At 43.7% G+C, this 23,024-nt stretch overlaps 2 protein-coding genes across 4 annotated transcripts in view; one reads left to right on the top strand and one right to left on the bottom strand.

The window, feature by feature from the left end:
* Slc16a1 (solute carrier family 16 member 1) overlaps positions 1-21,755 on the bottom strand; it is a 33,447-nt gene extending 11,692 nt beyond the window's left edge. The window contains exons 1-2 of one of the 3 annotated variants that reach the window (XM_017798419.2): positions 20,853-21,755; positions 1,568-1,826 (exon numbers count right to left, since the gene is read on the bottom strand). In XM_017798419.2, coding sequence (XP_017653908.1) covers positions 1,568-1,784 — 217 coding nt within the window. In that variant the 5' untranslated portion in view covers positions 1,785-1,826; positions 20,853-21,755. Of the gene's footprint in view, positions 1-1,567; positions 1,827-20,428; positions 20,658-20,852 lie in introns of those variants that run through there. The other 2 variants (XM_008833974.3, XM_008833973.3) reach the window with 2 other exon arrangements.
* LOC115070544 (protein transport protein sec31-like) lies at positions 7,552-20,464 on the top strand. The gene is made up of 3 exons (XM_029564002.1): positions 7,552-7,603; positions 19,611-19,940; positions 20,028-20,464. The coding sequence occupies exons 1-3, from the start codon at positions 7,552-7,554 to the stop codon at positions 20,462-20,464; spliced, it is 819 nt and encodes a 272-aa protein (XP_029419862.1).
* Positions 21,756-23,024: the final 1,269 nt, after the last annotated feature.

A 23,024-nucleotide genomic window follows, 5' to 3' on the forward strand; every position in this document is an offset into this window, starting at 1 on the left:
GTTTTCAAGCTACTGTTCCCACCCAGTTTATCCCTCTTCAAAGCAGCAGTTACCTGGCCATTTAGAGCAATATAATCATGTTTAATTGATTAAACATGATTAAACAATAAACAAGTATAATTTTTCATAAGTCTATTTTATTCTTCAAAAGAATATCAGAATTAGTGTTCTCTATCATTAACATGTTGCCCAGCTCTGAATGTCTAAGAGTCTTAGTAAAGATTGTTGAATCTATGACCAGTTTAACAGCCTACAGCTTAAAGTTGAAATGTAGACTCTTTATATTGGCTATTAAAGAGATATATGTGAGTAGAATCTGAGGTACTAAACTGCCAGCAAAAAACAGATTAAAGAAGTGAAAGGCTAGCTAACAAGATACCAGGAGACACTGCCAATCCTGAAAGCTGGTAAACAAAACACCTGACTTTTAAATTCCTGCTAAATAACTATATATTTAAGTTTTATGGTTGGTTTAACTTTTTTATGTTTAATTGTGGTTTGATGTCAAGGTAAAACAATATTTTAAATACAGTCTTAAGTAAGCAATTACTTTCTAGTTATCCTTCACACCATGCCAAAGAAAACAAAAAAGGCAGAACGCAAGTTTAAGATACAGCTGAAATGCTTTCAGAAGAACTCACAACATCACGCACAAGAGATTTTATTCAGCCTTTTTTTAGTATGTATATGTAACCAGAGGTCCAAGTCCATTGTCTTTCTCTTAGGCACTGGGATTACAGACCCAGTGCTGGAGACTCAGGTTTTGCTTCTGTGGCAAGCACTTTACCAAATAAGCCACCTTCCCAGTCCCTTCAATTCTTAAATTACAAATTTTACCTGGGACTTTGAACTATGATATTCAGGACAGTCTGGGTTATTTTAATTCTTTTTAACTCAATTTTTAAGGCTTTTTATTTATGTTTACATTTCAAGTGGCTGATTGAGAGCAAGAGAAACCAGATTTGTACACAGCACTTTTTTGTTTATGTCTTCTTGAGACAGGGTCTTCCTGTAGCCTCAGTTGTCCTTGAACTTGCTATGTAGACCAGGCTGGCCTTGAACTCAGATATCTGCCTGCTTCTGCCTCCCAAATGATAGGATTAAAGGCGTGCATCACCACACCTGGCTGTATTTTTTTTTTTTAATATGCATGAATGTTTTCACTCCACGTATATAGTATGTAAATGCACCTCAGAGGTCAGAAAAGGGCGTTGGATCCCCTGGAACTGGATTTGGGGACAGTGGTTAGCCTCCGTGTGGATGCTGGGAACTAAACCAGGTCCTCTAGAAGAGCAGCCAGTGCTCTTAACTGCTGAGCCACCTCTGCATTCCCCAGTCCACATTTTCACAAAAGCTCTTAAAGTCAGTTGATTCTGAGTTGGGACAAATATAGTTTCCTTACCTTTTTCATTTCTGTTCCATAAAACCATAATGGAATAAAGGGGATAAGGATGAAAAACATGCTCCTAAACACAAAACTTCAGAAGCAACACTTCAAAGCATCTCATTGATACAGACTCTGACTGCTTAATGTAAGTTCAGAGGGCAGGCTATGGTGGGTACTCACCTCCAGCATACATGACAGCCAACATGATGGAGGATATCCAGGATACCTCACTCGTGGTAGCATGGAATATGCCTTCAATTTCTTTAAAGAAGACAGTGATGGATTTGGGAAACGCATAAGAGAAACCAATAGAAATGAAGGCTCCAACCACCACAGCCCATCCCCAGCCTCCATCTGGGGGAGTATAGCCAACTGGCCCTCCAATTGCAGGTGGCATTTTAAGTGCAGGTGAATTTCAAAATGCAGTGAGTCCAAATATCTGAAAAAAGATAGGAAATTGAAATAGCACGTCAGCAACAAAACATTCCTACAAATCCCCTTTGTGCAATAAATAACATGCAGTTTTGGGCCTTCATATTTGGTTGACACAGAGCTACTAAATTCATCTTAATGTCCTGATTGACAAAGGAAATAGAAATATCTTTTGTTGGTTTTGTTTGAAACAGGGTCTCAGGTAGCCCAGGTAGAAGTAGCCTCTAGTTCAGTATGTAACCAAGAACAGCCTTGAACTTCTGATCCTCCAGTCTCTTCCTAGCAAATGCTGGGATTACAACCATGTGCCACCACATTACATTTATCTGGGATCAAACACAGGGTTTCATACGTGCTAGGCAAGCATTCTTACCAACTAAGATACATTCACAGCCCTTGTTTATATCTGAGATATAGTCTGCTCAAACATGTGCTTGTCTCAGCTTCCTCAGATATGATTACAGGCCACTGAGCAGCTCCCCAGCACCTTCTGTGTTTTGAGACAGGGTCTAGTTACATATGTCAGTCAGATTGGCCTCAATCTTGCAATCCTCCTGCCTTAGCCCCCAGTGCTGGGATTACAGATATGCACCACCATGACTCAGATTATTTTTCTATGCTAGCAAAGAACAATTAGAAGTTGAATTTATTATTTGGGGGGGGCATTCTTTTGAGACAGGGTCTCCCTGTAGCCCCAGGCTGGCCTTCTGAGCACTGGGATCAAAGGCATGACACTGTGCCCAGCTTAGAAATTTTAAGATGCTACTTTAAGCAGTAAACTAAAGATAAATCTGGCAAAAGATATATGAGATGCATAAACTGAAAACCGCAAACTGAAATTTGAAACTAAATATCACCAGAGTGAAAGACTCAATATTTAAATTAAGGAAAAACCTCTGAAGGCACATTTGTCAAACACAAACTGAATGAAACATGATACGATACTAATATGCACCTACTAAAATTAAGATCAGTAATAATTTCAGGGCTGGAGAGATGGCTCAGCGGCTAAAAGCACTGACTGCTCTTGCAGAGGACCCAGGTTCAATTCCCAGCACCCATATGGCGGCTATGAACTGTCCTTAACTCCAGTTCCAGGGGAATCCAAAGCCCTCTTCTGACTTCTGCCCGTTGCACAACATGGGTGCACTCACATACATATATTCATACACATAAAATTTAAAAAGATCAGTAATAATTTCAAGGATTTATGAAGGATGGTGCACACTTTTAATTCTAGCACTCGGGAGGCAGAGACAGGTGGAGCTCTGTGAGTTTAAGACCAGCCTGGTTTACATAGTGAGTTCCAGGCCAGCTGGGGCTAACGGAGACCCTGTCTCAAAAACAACAACAAAAACCCCAAAACAAATGGTGCTCTCTCATTGCTAGTGGCAAAGCAGGTTATAGACCTTTAGCAAACAGTTCCCTTGTGTCAGTGTGTGTGTGTGTGCTGGTGGTGGAAGTCTCATGCATGCTAGGCAAGTGCTCCCTAGCTCTCTTTAAGTTTTCATTTTGAGACAGGATTTAACTAAATTATCCAACCTGGCCTGAACTCACTCTGAAGCTAAGCAGGCTTGGTGGCTTATCTGTAATTCCAGCACTCAGGAGGCAGAGTCACGAGATTCCCCAGGGCAAGTTGGCTAGCTAGACAAGCCAGCATCAATGAGTTCCAGGTTCAGCGAGAGATCTTGCATCAAAAGAATAAAGTGGAAGGTCCAAGAGATGGCTTAGTGGATAAAGGAACTTGCTGCTAAACTTGACACCTCAAGTAGTGGGAGAGAACTGAATCACACATGTTGACATATGTGCCATGGCACATGCATGGCCTCCCTCCCCTAATAAATAAATGTAAAAAAAGAAAAGAAATAAAGTGGAGACTAATAGAGGAAGACAGCAGACCCCAACTTCAGGTCTACACACTTCTAACATCACAAACATATACACATGCAAAAACAAAAGCAAACCTCAGAAATGTGGGCATTATGGTCCACACCTATAATGCCAGGAATCAAAGGGCTGAGGCAGGAGGACCAGCATGTGCCACACAGCAAGAACTTGTCTCAGAAACAACAAACCAAATGAGACACCCACACACTAGGGGAAACAAAAAAAATCCATGACATTACTTAAACAAATTAAAAGGCTAATCAATCTGGACCAGAACTATTAGGAGGCTAATTAGAAGATTGGACACAGGCACAAAGAAATGAGCCTCTGGGCATGGTAATTAATTCCAGCACTCAGGAGGCAGAGGCAGGTGGATCTCTGTGAGATGGAGGGTAGCCTTTGTCTACATACCAAATTCCAGGCCAGATGGCGTTACAGGGAGACTTTTGTTTTACACAAGCAAAGCTGGGCATAGCCACATGATCCTGTAACCTCTGAACTAGGGCGTGGAGACAGGTGGATGCTGGGAGTTCATTGGCTAGCCAGTCTAGCTGAAATGACCCTGTCTCAAAGGAATAAGGCAGGGAGCACAGAGTACATCTGACTTCTTGCACACACATGCATATACGATTATCAATTGTAATAAATAAAATGACAACTAAATTGAAAAGAAATGTTTCAAACTCCAAAGCTATAAATACAGCTTTTAGAGAATTTGGCATTTAGCTGTTGGGACTATGGAAAAGAACAGAACAGAGACCAAGAGACCCTCCCCCTCCCCCCCGCTTCCCTTTTTTTTTTTTGAGACAGGATCTTCCTGTAGCCCCAGCTGACCTGGAACTCACTATGTAGACCAAGCTGGCCTTGAACTCCCAGAGATCCACCTGCCTCTGCCTCCTGAGTGCTGGGATTACAAGGCATGCACCACCACACCGGGCTAAGAGACCACTTAAAAAATATATATTTTTTTAATTTTATGTGTATGAGTGAACCTGGGTCAGTGCTCTTAACCACTGAGCCATCTCTCCAGTCCCAAAGAGACCATTTTTAAAAGCTAATGGTTAAGTGTAGATTTGACTACCTTCTTTTAGGAGCAAAGTCTATTAAAAATCTTTGTCATAAGGCATTTCACTTACCTATAAGTCAGGATAAAAATATTTACAAGCTAAGATTTCTTAAAATTTCTATTAGACTGAATAAAAAACTATACTAAACAGAAGTATTCCAGGTATTAAAATTTTGAGTTTTCCTTCATCTAAGTATAGAGAAAATACTTAAAAATTTCTAATAAAAAAATGAACTCATCTCATAACACCTACACACAAACAGTAGTACTGCTTAACACATCAAGCCCTGACTAGAACAGCCATACGTGCTCAACGTGAGTAAACCTTGCACTTAGCTGCCAGCTATGATTTGTCCCAACTAAAAAGCAGTTCTAATTTTTAGTCACTAAGACTTGTCTCATCAAGTTAATAATACCTTTTTTTAATAGTATCTGACTTAGATTTTTCAACTTCAAGTAACTTTAAGATTCATAATAAAAAATGAGTACCCAAATAATTAAAAAAAAAAAAAACCCAAAACAGTTCTGCTACCACCTGACAAACTGTTATGATTAACATAAAAAATTCTGATCAGACATGGGGAAAAAAAGTCAATCATTAAGCACAGAATCTCTTTTTACACTGGCAACTATCCTTATACAGAAGGCCTCATTCAAAGTAAACTGGGACTGGAGAGATGGCTCAGCAGTTGAGAGCACTGACTGTTCTTTCAGAGGACCCAGATTCAATTTCCAGCACCTACCCAGAGGCTAACAACCATCAGTAACTCCAGTTCCAGGGGATCTGATGCCTTCTTCTGACCTCCACGACACAGGTGCACTTACATACATGCAGGCAATATACACATAAAAAAATAAAAAAATAAATTAGCCTGGAATGATGGCACATGGCTTTAATCGCAGCATCCTTGAGGCATAGGTGGGTGGATCTCTGTGCATTCATTCCAGGCCAGCCTTGTCTACATAGTGGGTTCTAGGTCAGCTAGGGCTACATAGTGAGACTCTGTAAGAAAAAAAAAAAAAAAAAAAAAAAAGGAACAAAATCCCATGGGCTGGTGCCTTTATTCCCAGCACTCAGCACTCAGGGGAGGCAGAAGCAGGAGGGTCTCTGTGAGATTAAAGCCAGCCTGATCTATATAGGGAATTCCAGGATATCTGGGGCTAGAGACCTGGTCTAAAAACAAGGGAATAGGCCCCTAGCCCAGTGTTCAGGGCACGGTTTGGAAGACAGCGCATCTTTGCATGCTAAAACCCAGAGGATTAAAAGCTAGAACTTAAGTTTAAGGTATTAATCCTTACAGTGTGCAGTTAGGCCTGTCACCTTAGCTATTATTGCCTGAAAGTAATGAGGTGATTAAAAACAAGTGATGGGGTGATGAGAAAAAGTGGTTTGTAAGATGACATAGGAGTCAAGTGTGGCAGGGCATGCCTTAAATACAGTACTCAGAAGGCAGAGTGGCAGAAGAGTTGATTTCAGAGGCTAGCTTGGGTGCATAACCTTGAAGCATCACCAAAGGGGGTGGGGGACAGAAACAAACTACAGCTCTCTTTCACTGGAAAAGACAGCTGACACAAGAATCATTTTTTTAAGATTTATTTTATTTGAGATGGGCGTGATGGCCCACACCTTTAATCCCAGCACTCAAGGCCAGCTGTTCTACACACTGGGTTCCAGTCCAGCTGGGTTCCAGGAGACACTAATAAATAATTTTTAATTATGTGTATGTATGTGTGTCTGTGTATGTCTATGAATGTGTGAATGCAGGTACCCAGGAAGGCAAGAAGAGGGTGTAAGATCCCCTGGAGCTAGAGTTACTGGTGGTTGGGAACTGCCTATGGGTGCTGGAACTGGGCCCAGGTCCTTTACAAGAGCAGTAAGAGTACTCTTAACTGATGAGCCACACACAAATACAGTTTGTTTGCTTTTTTTTGAGGTCAAGGTCAGCCTGGTCTACACAGCCAGTTCCAGGTCAGCTGGCTACAGGGAGACCCTGCCTCAAAAAAAGCAAAGTACGTGTGCGTGTGTGTATGTGTGTGTGTGTGTGTGTCTTGGCTGCCTCTGCCTCCCAAGTGCTGGGATTACAACATGTGCCACCAAGCCTGGCTACATATAACTTAAAAAAAAATTATACTAATAAGTTAATCTAGAAAGCCAAAGTTGTATTCCAACCCTGAAATCCCTCCAAGGAAGAGAAGGGCTACAAAAGCCCTTGGAAACAGTATTAATTTCCCTACACTTCTATCAACACATAAAACAAATTCACTCTCATTTCCAAGAAAGGACAATGGTCAGTCTGTGAATTAAGAAGTATAAAGTATCTAAAGCTCAAGATTCATCACTAAGCATAAAGAAGTTTTAGGTTTCAAATTCATAGACATTCAAATCCGTAAGGCTGATTTATTAAAGATGTTTGCTGCTAAAGTAGTTAACCTCCTGCTCTTTTTTTTTTTTTTTTTTTTTTTTTTTTTTTGTCTTTGTGAGACAGGGTCTCTCTGTAGCCCCAGAACTCACTATGTAGACCAGGCTGGCCTTGAACTCATAGGGATCTGCCTGCCTTTGCCTCCTGAGTGCAGGGATTAAAGGCGTCCTGCCAACAGTTTTTAACTGTTCTAATTCAGTTTCATGGGTTTATAGAGCTGAGCTAATCTCCCAGGTTTCAAGGATTAGGAAATCAACTTTTCCAATATTAAACTGACTACAGTGAAACACATACACACACACACACACACACACACACGCACGCACGCACGCACGCACGCACGCGCGCACGCGCGACGCATGACGCGCACGCACGGCATGTACCCCAGACCCGGAGTATATATTTGTCCAGGTTGGTCTTGAACTCGCTCTGTAATCTAGGCAGGACTGAACTTTTTGATTCTACTGTCTAGCTTTCCAAGCAGCTAGGATTACAGATCTATGGACAATATTAATAAAAAAAAAAATTAAGACTACAACCAGCAATTACACTTTCAGCATTTTGTTTATTTTATGTGTAAGAGTTTGCTTGCATGTTAAGTGCACCATGTCATGAGATGCCTGAGGAGACTAGAAGAGGGCATCAGATTCCCTGAAACTGCAGTTACGGATGGTTCACCACCATGTGAATGATGGGAACTGAACCCAGATCACTGCCAAGGGCAGCCAGTGTTCTTAGAGCTGAGCCACCTCTCCAGCAGCCCAACAATCATCTGAAATCTGGATACCAAAGATTTACCTACACGGCACATTCTTTGCAACATTAGTCAAAAACAGGCAAGACATGAGCTGGAAAGCTCAGGGGTAAAGGTACTTTTGAGCAAGTTTGGTGACCTGAGCGTGATTCCTGAAACCCATGAAAAGTAGAAGGAAAACTCTATGAAGCTGTCCTGTGAACCCCATACAAACACCATGGGACACGTGTTGGTGCCCACACACATACACATCAGGCATACATCCATAAAATAAATTCTTTTTTTTTTTTTTTTTTTTTTTTTTTTTTAATACAGAGTCACTATGTAGCCTTGACTGGCCTAGAAAACTTTCTATGTAGACCAGGCTGACCTCAAACTTATCTTTTTGAGACAGGGTCTCCCTGTAGCCCCAGCTTGCCTGAACTCACTATGCAGACCAGGCTGGCCTTGAACTCATAGAGATCTGTCTGCCTCTGCCTCCTGAGTGCTGTGATTAAAGGCATGCACCACCACCCCTGGTTTAATTTTTTAAAAAAGCAAGACATAAAAGCAACCCAAATGTCTATTTATGATACATATTTTCAGTGATTAAGGCTTCATAAATAAGAAAATCCTGCCATCTGTGACAACATGAATGGACCCTGAAGAGCACTTGCTGAGCAAAATAAACCAGATCCAGGAAGGCAAACACTGCAGTTTTATGTGTAAGTTCAAGAGTGATGCTGTTCTATGTTATGAATGATTCTTTTTGTAAAGGATTATTCCTAAATACACTGAACACTAGACAAGCACTCTACCACTGCACCAAATTCCCAGTCTTTAAACGGCCTTTTTAATTGTCGATAATATAAATCTTAAACTATGTTGTCATTAGATCTTTTGGAAATATACAATTTCCTTTAGGCTGAGTGTGGTGGCACACGCCTTTAATTCCAGCACTTGGGAGGCAGAGGCAGGTGGATATCTGAGTTCAAGGCCAGCCTGGTCTACATAGTGAGTTCCAGGACAGCTGGGGCTACAGGGAGATCCTGTCTCAAAAAGACCAAAATAAATAAATAAATTAATTAATTAATTAATTTAATTAAAATTAAAAATATATATATACTATTTCCAAATGAGCACTTGATTTTCCTTAGAGTACTTGATAACCTACTCTCTCTTTCCTGCTAATCCACTGAGTAGATTTCCAGGTGACAGAATGCTAACAGAGTAAGAACTAAATCATAATCACAATAGGCTGAAGTTAGGCAGTGCATTTCTAATCTGCAGAGGCAGGCAGGGATTTCAAACCTGAGGTTCAATGACCTCTTTAGAGGTTCTTCCAATTCAGACTCTGAAGACAGGGTTTGAATGAATTATGTTCATTTGCTGATATCAAGCTCCTAAAATATCAGTCTAACAAAGATACCCGTTTAAATTTATGGCACTTAGCTGGGCGTGGTAGCACAGGCCTTTAGTCCCAGCACTGGGAGGCAGAGGCAGGCAGATCTCTGTGAGTTCAAGGCCAGCCTGGTCTACATAGTGAGTTCCAGGACAGCTGGGGCTACAGGGAGACCCTGTCTCAAAAAGATAAATAAATAAATAAATTTATGGCACTTAAATATATACTTCCTGACTACAAAGTAAAATTATTCTGCCTGAATTGTGAAAATCACTTTCCTTATAAAGCATTTTGTTCCCTCTCTTTCGTGAGGTCAGGATTTATGATAAACAGTATACAGTCAAAGAATTTATTTAACCTGTGACATTCTGATTACATCATTCTGTGACATCATGGTCTACCTACAGTCTTACATTATAGGTTTTGGTTAGCTTCACTCTTACATGGGAAAAGAAGTAAAGGAATTCGTTTATCCTTTTGGGTGCCAGATTCCTTTCTGGCAGTTTGGTAAAACCTGTGAAACTTGTCAGAATAAAGTTTTAAGTTGGGTATGGTGGTGCACAACTGTTGAACTCAGCCCTCAGGAAGATAACCACAGGTTAAAGAGGTCAGCCTGAACTACAAAGTGAGTTCAAGACCAGCCTAGGCTACAAAATGAGCCCCATCCCAAAAAACAAAGCAAAAGAAAAAAATGCATTAACTAGGAGGGCATGGTGACGCTCAGGAGGCAGAGGCAGGTGGATCTCTGTGCATTCCAGGACAGCTGGGGCTAAAAAAAAAACAACAACCCATAAGTAGGGGGCTGGAGAGATGGCTCAGCAGTTAAGAGTACTGACTGCTCTTGTAGAGGACCAGGGTTTGATTTCCAGCACCCACATGGCAGCTACCAACTGTCCAGAACTCCAGTTCCAAAGTATCCGACACCCTCTTCTGACCTCTGTGGGCACTGCACAACACGTACTGCACAACACATGTGCACTTACACACAGGCAGGCAATACACTCATACACATTAGAAAAAAATATATATATATATATCCATGCTGGGCGTGGTGGCACACGCCTGTAGTCCCAGCACTTGGGAGGCAGGGGCAGGCGGATCTGTGGTTCAAGGCCAGTCTGGTCTACATATTGAGTTCCAGGACAGCTGGGGCTACAGGGAGACCCTGTCTCAAAAACACACACAAAAAAGATGGTTCTTGTAGCACCCACATAAAGCAGCTCACAACTGCCTCTAACTCTAACTCCACGGATCTGGGATCTAAGGACTTCGTTCTCCACGGGCTCCCCCACCTATGTGCATATCCCACACATAGAGGCACACATATACCTAATCAAATAAATCTTAAAGGGCAGCAGGGATGGTTCAGTAGTTAGAAGTACTCACTGCTTTGCTGAGAACACAGTACGGGTATTGGTTTCCAGTATTCATGTCAGAAAGCTCACAACTGCCTATAATAACTCCAGGGAATCTAAAGTCCTTTTCTGGCCTCTGAGGACACGCCCCCTCCACACACACACAAATAAAAACAAACTCTAAAACAAACAAAAAACCAAACAAAAAAAAAGAAAAGAAAAAAAGAAAAAGAGAGGCCCTGTTACTCTAAGACAGTTTATAAACAGAACAGTGTCATTATGTTTTCTTTCAAAATTTACTTAGAGTGCGTGTGAGAGTGTGAATGCCTGTGCCCTGGGAGGGCAGAGGATTTGGGCTTTTTCCCTCCTGTCACTTTGTGGAGTCCAGTAATCTCAGGTTGTCAGGGTCTGCCTCTACCAGCTGGAGCAAACTTGCTGACCAAGTTCTCATTTATTCAATAATATACTGTTCTCTAGGCGGTGAGGTTTATAGCTCAGCCCTGCTTCCTGAGCTACCCAGATGAGAGCAAGGAGCCTCCAGTCTCCAGTCTCCTGCTGCTATGCAAAATAAACTCTGCCTCCCTTCAGTTGCTTATCATCAGGTATTTGGTCACAATGAGAAAATTAACCAATACACACCCCCAGCATCACAAAATAAGCACACAAACAAAACACTTCAAGATTTATATAGGAAGAACAGAATCATGGGGAAGACATCATTTTTTTCAATCAATAATCAGTTATGCAGGTTTTGATACATTTTGAGTAAGCGCTCTTCCCTGGAAAGACTAATCAGTCAATGAAATCAAATTTAACAATATTATGGGTTGTTACTAGCAACAGGGTAGTGTGGAAAAATCAACAGAACTAGACCCTGTCATAGCATATTATGTTCGGCAGTATTTTGCAAAGATTCAGCTTTTATAGCAACTCAAGACTGAGGGGAATGTGAACTCATCCTATGACCATGTGTACTGCGATCCCAGAAGACTGACAGCTACATTGATAAGACTGCTGTTTTTTATGCTTAAGAGTTTTAATTTTTTTTGGTCTTTTTGAGACAGGGTCTCCCTGTAGTCCCAGCTGGCCTTGAACTCACAAAGATCTGCCTGCCTCTGCCTCCCAATCTGCTGGGATTAAAGGTGTGCACCACCATGCCTGGCCTTGAGTTTTAATTTTTAAAAAAATATTTATTTTAATTTTATGTATGTGTACTGCCTCCATGTAGGTAAGTGCACCCATGTCATGCAATGCCAGCGGAGGACAGAAGAGGCTGTCAGATCCCCTGGAACTGGAGTTATGGACAGTTGTTAGCTGCCATGTGGGTGTGGGATTTGAACCCAGGTCTTCTGCAAGAACAGTCAGTGTTCTTAACCGCTGAACCATCTCTCCAGCCCCAGTTTTAATTTTTAATTATGTGTATGCATGTATCTTAGGGGGAGAATATGGCAAGAGAATACAGCAACTTCTGTAAAACAGAAGAGGGTGTCAGATCCCCTGGAGTTGAGTTACAAGCAGTTCTTTTGACATGGGTGCTGGGAAAGGAACTCTGATCCTTTTCCAGAGCAGCAAGCACTCTAACCTTTGCTTTTTTTTAAAATATTTTAAGTCAGGTGTGGTGGCACATGCCTTTAATTTCCAGCATTCGGGAGGCAGAGGCAGGTGGATCTCTGTGAGTTTGAGGCCAGCCTGGTCTACATAGCTAGTTCCAGGCCAGCTGAGGCTACAGGGAGACGCTGTCTCAAAAAGACCAAAAAGTAAAAATTTTATTTATTTTATGTGTATGTGTGTATTGCCTGCATGTAGGTTAAGTGCACCAGTGTTGTGCAATGCCCACAGGATCCCCTGGAACTGGAGTTATGGACAGTTGTTAGCTGCCATGTGGGTGCTGGATTTGAACCTGGGTCTTCTGCACGAACAGCCAGTGTTAACTGCTGAATCATCTCTCCAGCCCCTAACTGTTGCTTTTAATTACCTTCTTTGCATGATAGAAGGACTCAAACATGTCACTTACATTTGTCTTTCTACCATACAGATTCATAGTAAAACGCTAACCACCAACACCCCCCAAAAAAACAGAAAAGGAAAATTACAGGGAAGAAAGCTTTGTTAGGGAATTTTAAATACAGAATTTTAAAAGATTAGTTTTCACAATATAAGAATTCTATCTAAATAATGTGGTAGGAAGTGGGACACCATAAGAATCTGTGTGTATGCGTGCCATGTATGTTCACTTACATGTATATGCAGGTCAGAGGTCTACCTTTTTTTTTTTTTTGAGACAAGGTCTTGTAGAGTAAGCTAAGCTGGCTTGAGAGAAAGCCCCAAGGATCCCCCTTCCTCCACCTCCCCAGACCGTGATTACAAGCCTGTGCCCCCAGGCCCAGCTTCTTTACATGGGTTCTAAGGATTGAGGGTCTTCATTCTTGTGTAATGGAGCTATCTTCCCTAGTCTGAGGTGATTTTAATTAGGGAGATATGAGGAACTGATACTACATTATATTAACACAGTGGAAGAGAATGGCAATAGCAGGCAAGGGCTGGGGACATAGCTGAGTCAGAATGCTTGCCTTGCATACACAAGGCCCTGGGTTTGACATTAGCAATACACAAACCAGATATAGTAGTTCATGCCTGTAATCTTGGCACTCAGGAGATAGAGGGAGGAAGATCAAATGTTGAAAATCATCTGTCACTAAATAATGAGTCATCCTGAGTTACACAAAACCCTGTCACAAATAATAATGATAATAATAAAAGGTAAAAGGCTACTGTATTAATCACTTCAGCAATCTAAACCAGGTAACAATAATACTAATGGAGAAGAGGCAGACAGATGCAAGACACAGAAAGGGGAGAGGAACTGGCAACTACCTACATGCAGTAGAGCAGTGGGCCTAAGAGGATTAATCTGGGTTATCTGAAAGAATAGTAGAGTAATAAGACTAGGTCTCTTGGGAGACTGGAGGGAAATTGAAAACAAGAGTTTTGGGTTTTTTTTGTTGTTGTTGTCTTTTTGAGACAGGGTCTCCCTGTAGCTCCAGCTGGCATGGAACTTGCTATGCAGACCAGGCTGGCTTTGAACTCAGAGATCCGCCTGCTTCTGCCTCTCAAGTGCTGGGATTAAAGGCATGCACCACCATGCCTGGCTGGTGAGTTTTAAGTAATACATTAAACTTGAAAGCCAGGAGGTAATTGAAAATAAAAAGCAGATCATAAATAAGACAACCCATCTCAAGAATTTAAAATCTGGAATCTGGGGTGGTGAGAGGGCTCAGTGGACAAAAGCACTTGCAGCACAAGTCTGATGACCTCAGCTATATCTTTGGAACCCATGTAAAAAGAATCAACTCCACAAAGTTGTCTTCTGACTCCTACACATGTGCAGTGGCAACTATGTTCCATCTCAGACAGACATACACACCAAATAAATTAAACTCAGGCCTCTCACATGTAAGGCAAGCCCCCTACCACTAATCTGTATCTCTAACCCAAATAGTAGCATAAAGATCTATTTTGATGTCTTTTTCTCTAATTGAGAGAGTTTTAATTGCATACCATACTGCATTAAAAATAGGATTATTCCAGGCATGGTAGCACATGCTTTTAAACTTAGTACTCAGGAGGCAGAGGCAGGCAGATCTCTGAGTTTGAAGCTAGACTGGTCTGCCAGCCAGAGCTACATAGTGAGATCTTGTCTCAGAAAAACAACAAGAAAAAAATCCCACACACATATATACATATAAAAACAAAAACTGGGCATGGTGGCTCATGCCTAATTTTAGCACTTGGGAGGTAGAGGCAGGAATATCAGGAGTTCAATGCCATCCTCAGGTATAGAGGAAGTTTAAGGCGAGCCTAGGCTAGGATTGTGAACTGAAAGCTAGCTTGAACTACCCAATGAACCCTACCTCATGTGCTTTAACGTCCCCTTCTATTCAAATTGTACAACTCTTTATAAAAGCATTCTAGTTAATAAATTAAGAAGGAATGGTAGTACATTAAATCACTGCCATTTTCAAACCACTAGTGAAACAATGGACTAGATTGTGAATTTTTTATATATTTTATTTTTATTTTATGTGTATGCATGTATTGCCTGCATGTAGGTAAGTGCATCATGTCATGCAATGCCCTACCCGCAGGACAGAAGAGCCTGTTGGATCCCCTGGAACTGGTGTTACAGACAGCTGTTAGCTGCCATAAGGATGCTGGGATTGGAACCCAGGTCTTCTGCAAGAACAGCCAGTGTTCTTAACCACTGAGCCATCTCTCCAGCCCCCAGACTGTGAATATTAACAAAGAGGAAACACCAAGGTCACGTGCCTCCAGGTAGGCTGCATGCACTACCCATGAATTACATTTGCTCTTTCCTCCTGGGCCCTCTCTTAGAAATCAAAACTGAACTGCTATTTGCTCAGCCTTCAGCTGAGCTCCCAATTTACAGGAAATACAACATAGAGGGGCACGCTAAACTAGCTCATGTTAAACCTGCCAGAGCAACACATTCATCAAAATTCAGGATAAGGTAAACTAGAAAAATGTCATTTCCTTTAATACATTATGAAGAAAGAATCTATACGTTAAATTATTTCAGAGAAATAACGATCAAATATAATATGTGCTCTTGTTTGAACCCTAAATCAAGCAAGCCAACCTATTAAAAACAAGATAAATGAATAAACAAGTAGAACTCAGGAAATCTGAATACTGATGGGGTATTTGGTGGTGGGCTTTTAAAATTTATTATTTTATTTTATGTGCATGAGTGTATTGCACCCATGCTATACAATGCCTCAGATCCCCTGGAACTGGAGTTAGAGAAGGTTGTGGGTGCTGGTAATCAAACCCAGCCCTCTGCAAGAGCAGCCAGTCCTCTTAACCACTGAGCCATCTCTCCAGTACCTGGTAGTGGGCTTTTTGAGACAAGGTCTCACTATGTAGCCCTGACTAGTCTGGAATACCATATCTGCCAAATGAATTCTGGATTTTTAAAAACATTTTATTTTGGGGGCTGGACAGATGGCTCAGCAGTTCCGAGCGCTGACTACTCTTGCAGAGGACCTGGGTTTAATTCCCAGCACCTACATGGTGGCTATGAACCATCCTTAACTCCAGTTCCAGGGGAATCCGAAGCCCTCTTCGGACCTCCGAGGCATTGCACGACACAAGTGCACTCACATACACACAGGCAATATACTCATACACATAAAAAAAAATAATAGAAAAAAAATTTTTTTTTATTATCTTTTATGTATATGAGTGCCTGTGCAATGTGTGGTGCAATGCCCTAGTTGGTCAGAAGGCATCAGATCCCCTAAAACTGGAGTTACAGATGGCTGTTAGCTGCCATGTGGGCACTGAGAATTGAACCTGGGTCCTCTGTAAGAGCAGTTAGAACTCTTAACCCCTGAGCCATCATCTCTCCAGCCCCCAAGTTCTGGATTTTTTTGGTGGGAAAGGAGGTGTTAATTTTTTTTTTTTGGGGGGGGGGGATAAAGGGTCTTACTATATAGCCATGGCTGGCCTGGAACAAAAGATCTCACTGCCCATCTCCCAAATGCTGGGATTCTTTAAGGCATGTGCTACTACCACACTTGGCCCACTGTTCATTTTTAAGGTAGGACAATACTGTGATTGCAATTTTCTGAAGAATCCTGTCTTCCAGATAGCTGTGACTATAGCTCAGTTAATAAGAGTTTGATCAGAAGGAATGCATAAACTGAATGTGGCTGTGTACAACCTACAATTCTAGTACACAGGAAGTAGAGGCAGGAGGATTAGAAGTTCAAGGTCATCCTTGGCTACATAGCAAGTTCCAGGCCAGCTTAGGATACAAGCTGTCTCTATATCTTTTTTTTAAAAAAGGCAGGTGAAGCCAGGGGTGGCGGCAAGTGCCTATAGTCCCAGCACTTGGGAGGCACAAGCAGGCGGATCTCTGTGAGTTCAAGGCCAGCCTGGTCTACATAGCGAGTTCCAGGACAGGGAGACCCTGTTTCAAAAAGACCAAAAAAAAAAAAAAAAAAAAATCCTTTCAGAACTACGGACCAGCTGGTCATAGTGGCACATGCCTTTAATCCCAGTACTGCAGAGCCAGAGGCAGGCAGATCTCTGTGACAGTTGGGACTACAGGTAGACTCTCTGTGTCCAAAAGACCAAAAAACAAAAACCAAAAAAAAAAAAAAAAATATGGACCAAAATATTTACAGATAAAATAATTACATCTAGGATCTGCTTCATAACAACCTAGTAGAACTTAGGGAAAGTACGTAGGGGTAGAGATGAAACACTACTAGCTCAACTGCTATTGTACTGAAAATTTCCACACTAAACTGTTTAAAAAGGTAAAGGGAAAACAAAATTTTAGCACCACCAACAAAAACAGACAAGAGGGCAGAAATGGCTTTCAATTTTATAAGCTAGGCAGTTCTGGTATAATCACCTCAGCATTGCTGTTGGTTAAATGGAGATAATAAACTTGTATTTGCTCCAGAGCTAGAAGCTGGAGCAAGAGCCTAACCCCTCCTGCATCAGATTCCTGCATCTGGTCCACTACCCCAAACCCTTCCCTTTCTCTTGGGTACTCCCACCATTGCCCACTCTTGCCCATCACTGTGGTCCCCCACTCTACGAACTTTCTACAGTATCCAGAATGATGCTCTTAAAATGCAAATCTGCTAGCTTCAACCCCACTTAAAATCCTTAAACCACTTTTCATCAACAGTGTGATCTCTTCTATGTTCCTTAAAAGGACTCAAGGCCTGCCACTAGCTGACACTTTGCAATTTCCTCCCATTCTCTGTGATGTCTCCATGCTTTAGCTTTTGGTAGAATTCTTTCAGTTTTTGTACAGCATCTGGTACTGACTGTAGCTCCAGTACTGTCTAAAATGCCCTTTCAACCCATCATTACTCCCTGGCCTCCCTACCTATTCCTTTGTCAAGTCTCAGATCAAACAGCATTTCCTCAGAGGCATGCCCAGTGTTTCTCTAGGTTGAGTGTCTTCTCACACCAGTATTTGCACCCACAGGAATCTATACTTCCCCTAAAACTCAATAATTGTTGAGTACTTACTCTGATAATTACACATCTATCTGTTCTCCAACTAGACTATACACTCCAGGAGAAATGTTAGACTCTGTTCATTACTGAAGTCTAAATCTCTTATTGTGCCTGGTTGTCAGGAACAAACTGCTGAATATATAAAATTCACAACTTTCTGTTTTCCTTGTGTTTAAGTTCCATCTTCCTAGTCATCTGCAACAAAAACAGTCAAGGGATCTGAATCTTGCATGGAATGCATAATAGGAGTGGATTGAAATAACAGGAATGAAGGATTTAATTAGTTGGGAAGAAGCCAGGCGTGGTGACACACGCCTGTAGTCCCAGCACTTAGGAGGCAGAGGCAGGCAGATCTTTGTGAGTTCAAGGCCAGCCTGGTCTACATAGTGAGTTCCAGGACAGCTGGAGCTACAGGGAGACCCTGCTTCAAGTTGGCAAGTTAACAACATAAAACTATTTTTAGTCTGACATAACTGGTATTCACATTTACAATTTGAGAAAACTCCAGAGTGTTATTCTGACAAGATAGTTGGTCAAAAGACAGAAGAGACACAGTTCCTACTCAATCATTAAATTTTTAGACCCAAGTGTTAAGTCACTTAACCTCTCTAGCCTCAAATTCCTTATCTATATATAATATAAAAAAATGAGGGGATGGAGAGATGGCTCAGTGGTTAAGAACACTGTTCTTGCAGAAGACCTGGATTTGAATCCCAGCACCCACATGGTAGCTAACAACTGTCGGTAACTCCAGTTCCAGGGGACAGCCTCTTTCTTCCTCCGAGGGCATTGCACAACACAGGTGCACTTGCCTACATACATGCATACACATAAAAAAAAAAAAGAAAAAGAAAATGGAGCAGCCGGACTTTAAGATCCTTCCCAGAGCTATTAAATGCCTTAATGAAATATGTAACTATTGAAACAATCCATTTCATACTAGGGTGGTATGATTTTTCCTCCCTTATCTGTTTAGAGATGTTACAGCCTATTATATAAGGCTTATAGCTAAATCTTTAAAACTCACAAAATGCTCCTCAGACTAATAACTTGCATATTTAACAAGGTCACTGTAATCTGATGAAACAACAGTACCTATTTAAACCCACAATGAATTACTGAAGTACACTGAGTTTGGCGTTTAAATCCTGTAATTACCTGTCTGAAGGGCTTGAATTCTTAGTCATTTCCATGGTAATCTGAAGGCAAAGTTGTACCCCAGGCTATAAGACTTGGTTACTTTTGTTTTGTTTTTTTGGGACAGGGTTTCACCATGTAGCTCAGGCCTCCTGCCTCTTGGATTTATACCAGAGGCTGAGGCCAGGTCTACATAGTGAGACTTTCTCTCACACCCCCATCCCCAAAGACTTGGATTTGAGAATACTATTTAGCACCTAACTACTACTACTGGGGAAAAAAAACAAAAAACAACCCCCCCCCCCAAAAAAAAAACCACCAGATGTAGCCTCTGCCTCAGTGAGCTGGCATTTTAGATAAACTGCTTATGGACATAGTTCCTATCCAACCCTCTTCTAAACTCTCACAAAATTCAGTTCCAGTAGTTACTAATCCCACACATCAGTGTGCACTCATTTCAAAACCAGGGTAAATTTTTTCTTTCAATGCTGGGAGATCAAACCTTGGGGCCCTCAGGCAAGCCAGGCTAATCAAGAGCCACTACCACTGAGCTACACCCCCGTTCTATTTCAGAATAATGCCTGAAAAAATTCTGAAATTAGTTATGGTAAATAAAACGGCTTGTCACTGTTTAATTACTATCAATAGCCACCCGGTTTACAATGAGCCACTGGAAACCCGGGAAGGGACTGAAGTAGTAACACGTGTTTCCCGGTTTAGACTGATCAGAAACGAGTTTTCGCAACTGCTGGTTGCACCAAATTCGCCACGGTAATGGAACATTAAAATACACGCGGAATAGGGATGTCCTGGCAAAGAGCGCGTGCATCTCTCTGACCAAATGTAACGCCCTCCGGACTCTCGGCAGGGCCGCCTTGAGTCCGGGCGCCCCAGGGCGCCGCCCGACGCGCGGAAGCCACAAGTTGGACCACAAAGAGCCCGCAGCACTAGCAGCCCCCAAGGCTGCGGGCCTGCCCACCCTGTGTGCAAGGTACGCTGGAAGCCTGCAGCCGCGGCGCTCGCAATGCAGCTCCTCACCCGACTCTCGCCAGGCACCAGGTGGGACCAGGATTGGCAGGCCCCGAGGTTGGGGCGGGCATGCCACGAGTCCTCAATAACTCCCGCCCCGACTCCCTTCCCTCAAAGCGCAAGGCGGCCGGAGTGCGGAGCACCATGTGATGCGGCCTCAGCTCGTCCCTCTTCCCCATCCAAGCATCTCTCCAGGAGCCTCCGGAAGGCTGGACGGGAAGGTCCCCCCCAAGGTCACCCGGCTCCGCGACCCGAAAGTGCCGCAGCCCAGCGGACGGCACCTGACCACGGGGCCCGCGGCTCGCATAGAGAACCCGCACGCCTCAAGGTCCCCTTCACCCACGCCGCGGTCGGGGGGCCACACGGCCGCGCGCGCCCAGGATGCCCTCTGCCGGGCCGCTCCCTCCACCCGGGGGACGAAGGTTTCCGCGCGCCCGCCGGGTTCCCCCGACCCCACGAGGGCACCAAGGGCACTGCGGAGTCCACGCCGCGCGCTGCCGCCTCAGCCGCCCACTAACCGTTATGCGCGGCTCGCGGCGCCCGCGTGTGCGTGACGCGGAGGCACGGGCCGCAGTTCCTCAGACCCCGGGGTCCCGGTGGCGTACCTCGCACGCCGCTGGGTTCGCTCGCTGCAGCACCCACGCGGCCGGCCAGTCACGTCCCTGCTCGCTACTTTGTCTGGCGGGGCAGGCGCGGCTGCCTTATAACCCGCGGGGGCCGGAGCATGCGCACAGGGGGGTGGAGTCGGCCTTCCCGGCTGCCGCCCCCTCCCTGCCATACATACACCCGGCTCGGCAACTCGCGCCTCCACTTGCCTTGTCCGCGCGCGCCCGCCCCCTCTTCCCCGCCACGTGACTGGCGCCGCAGTCCGGAGACCACCCAGCGCCCCGCTGAGGGGTGGCGGCGCTTTCCGCTCGCCCCGGACGCCATCGCCCGCCTCACCTCTCAGGCTCTGGAGCGAAAAGGGGAGCCGCCGCCCGGAAGCCGGGCCCGGAGTGCAGAGGGACCGGGCGGCGTTTGAATGGACCCGGGCGGACGCCGCCGATCCGGACCGCTGCGGAGATGTGTGCGATTGCAATCCGGGCTCAGCACTCGGACTCCAGGACCTGGGGAAGTTGCTAAACCCTCAGGGCCTGCTTCCTCCTTCTCAGCCCCGCCACTGTTATTGACCGGACTGCGGAGTCGTTAGGAAGTTTTTATAAGAGATTTTACGCAACTCCGTCGTCACAGAGCCTGGCCTGTGGCTTTTGGTGAACTCTGGGTTTGAAGCCGAGAGGTTCAGGAGAGGCTGGCCCCCGGGCTAGGGTGTACAGGTCGGGGAAAACCGAGCCCGGGGCATGCTCTCCGGCACGTGCGTAGAGACCCTCAATTCGAGGGGTCGGGACGGAATGAATTGTAGCTAGTGCGGTTGGGGCATCTCACCCGAATGATCTATGATCTTCATAACTTTAGGAGGTAGGCGCTTCTGTGAGCATTTTGTAAAGGAGGCACCTGGGGTTTCAAGAGGTTTAGCTGGCGGAAGTCACCAAGCTAGGAAGTGGCCAACATCTGAAGTCAAAACCGCAGAGCCTAATAGGTCATAAGAGCCCCTGTAGGTTCGTAATTAAGTCCAGATACCAAAGCGTCTGTCTTAGTAATCAAATGAATATCCCTAATGCATAGGACCCTTGAGCATTTTTAAATAAGAGAAACAGCCCCGTCTTTATAGAATTTATAAATAAGGGGGAGGGGACACGGGTGGAGGTGCGTCAAGCACAAATCATCGTTTGTTGACCACCTGCTGCATACCAGCCCCCCCCCATTCTTCCTCTAGCCTCTCCTCACCCACACTTTACTTTTCACAACCTTCTGAAGTAGCCCTTGTAGTTTCTGTTTTGCAAATAAAGAACCTGAGATTGTAAAGGCGATCCTATGTGCTTTCTGTCATCTGTTCTGCCTCTTTTCAGTAAGAGTTCAACATGTTGGTTGTATGAAATCCATGGCCAAGTATTGTTATGAGCAATAATTCGCTTTTATATTTCATACGTACAGAGAAGTCTTTTCAGATCATTGGGATGGTCAGAACCTAAAACAGCACTGCTTTAGGACTCTTAAGGTAGGCTGGGATGTTGTTCAGGGATCGAACACTCCTTGCATGGGTGAGGACCTGGGTTTGATCGCCAGCCCCCCCACACACACCAAAAAAAAAAAAGAGGACTGAAGAGATGGCTCAGCAGTTTAGGGCACTTCCTGCTCTTCCATAGGACCTGAGTGGGTTCTCAGCATCCACATCAGGCAATTAACAGCCACCTATAACTCCAGAGGATCTGACGCCCTCTTATGACCTCCATGGGCACCTGCATGTGTATGTGCACATACCCACATGCAGAGACGCACACATTTAAAAAATTTTTTTATTTTTATTTTATGTGTATGCATGTATGGCCTGCATGTAGGTAAGTGCACCCATGTTATGCAATGCCTTGGGAGATCAGAAGAGGTGTTGGATACCCTGGGACCGGAGTTATGAACAGTTGTTAGCTGCCACGTGGGTGCTAGGATTTGAACGTGGGTCTTCTGCAAGAACAACCAATGTTCTTAACAGCTGCTCCAGTTCCAGGGGATCCAGACACTGTCTTTTGACCTCTGGACATTTCACACATGGGTACACCTACCTACATGCAGGCAATACACTCACACATAAAATAAAAATAATAAAATACTTAATAATAAATGAATTAGAAGATACTTGGATTGGTCCAGTGGCAACAGCATTTAGGAGATGGTTTGGAAAGTTGAATTGGAGAGACAGAAGAATCTGATTCCGGGGTGAATATTTTTTCTTTGAGTCAGGGTCTTATGTACCTCAGGCTGGCCTCAAACTACCTGTGCACTGAAGATGACCTTGAACTTCTTTCTGATTCTCTTCTTTCCACATCCCCATGTACTGGGATTACAGGTATGCACCACCACACTCAGTTTCAGATGTGAATTTATAAGGGCATACACTGTAGACTGTAGTGGGAAGCATAGTTGTAAATTCACAGTATAAACCTGGGAGCCAGGTCTCCTGAGTTCTAACTTTGGTACTTGACCGCTTATTTGTTCTGTGCCCTTAGGCAAATCAAACCTCAT

The sequence above is a fragment of the Nannospalax galili genome, unplaced genomic scaffold (genome assembly GCF_000622305.1).
Source record: "Nannospalax galili isolate Female #2095 unplaced genomic scaffold, S.galili_v1.0 scaffold475, whole genome shotgun sequence".
Classification (NCBI taxonomy): Eukaryota; Metazoa; Chordata; class Mammalia; order Rodentia; family Spalacidae; genus Nannospalax; species Nannospalax galili.

Bases quoted from the DNA above. Each gene is read 5' to 3' on its own strand.
- LOC115070544 (XM_029564002.1), top strand. From the start codon at position 7,552: ATGACGCGCACGCACGGCATGTACCCCAGACCCGGAGTATATATTTGT. The intron at 7,604-19,610 runs GTTGGTCTTGAA...TAGACTGATCAG, and splicing joins CGGAGTATATATTTGTCCAG to AAACGAGTTTTCGCAACTGC. The intron at 19,941-20,027 runs GTGGGACCAGGA...CTTCCCTCAAAG, and splicing joins CGACTCTCGCCAGGCACCAG to CGCAAGGCGGCCGGAGTGCG.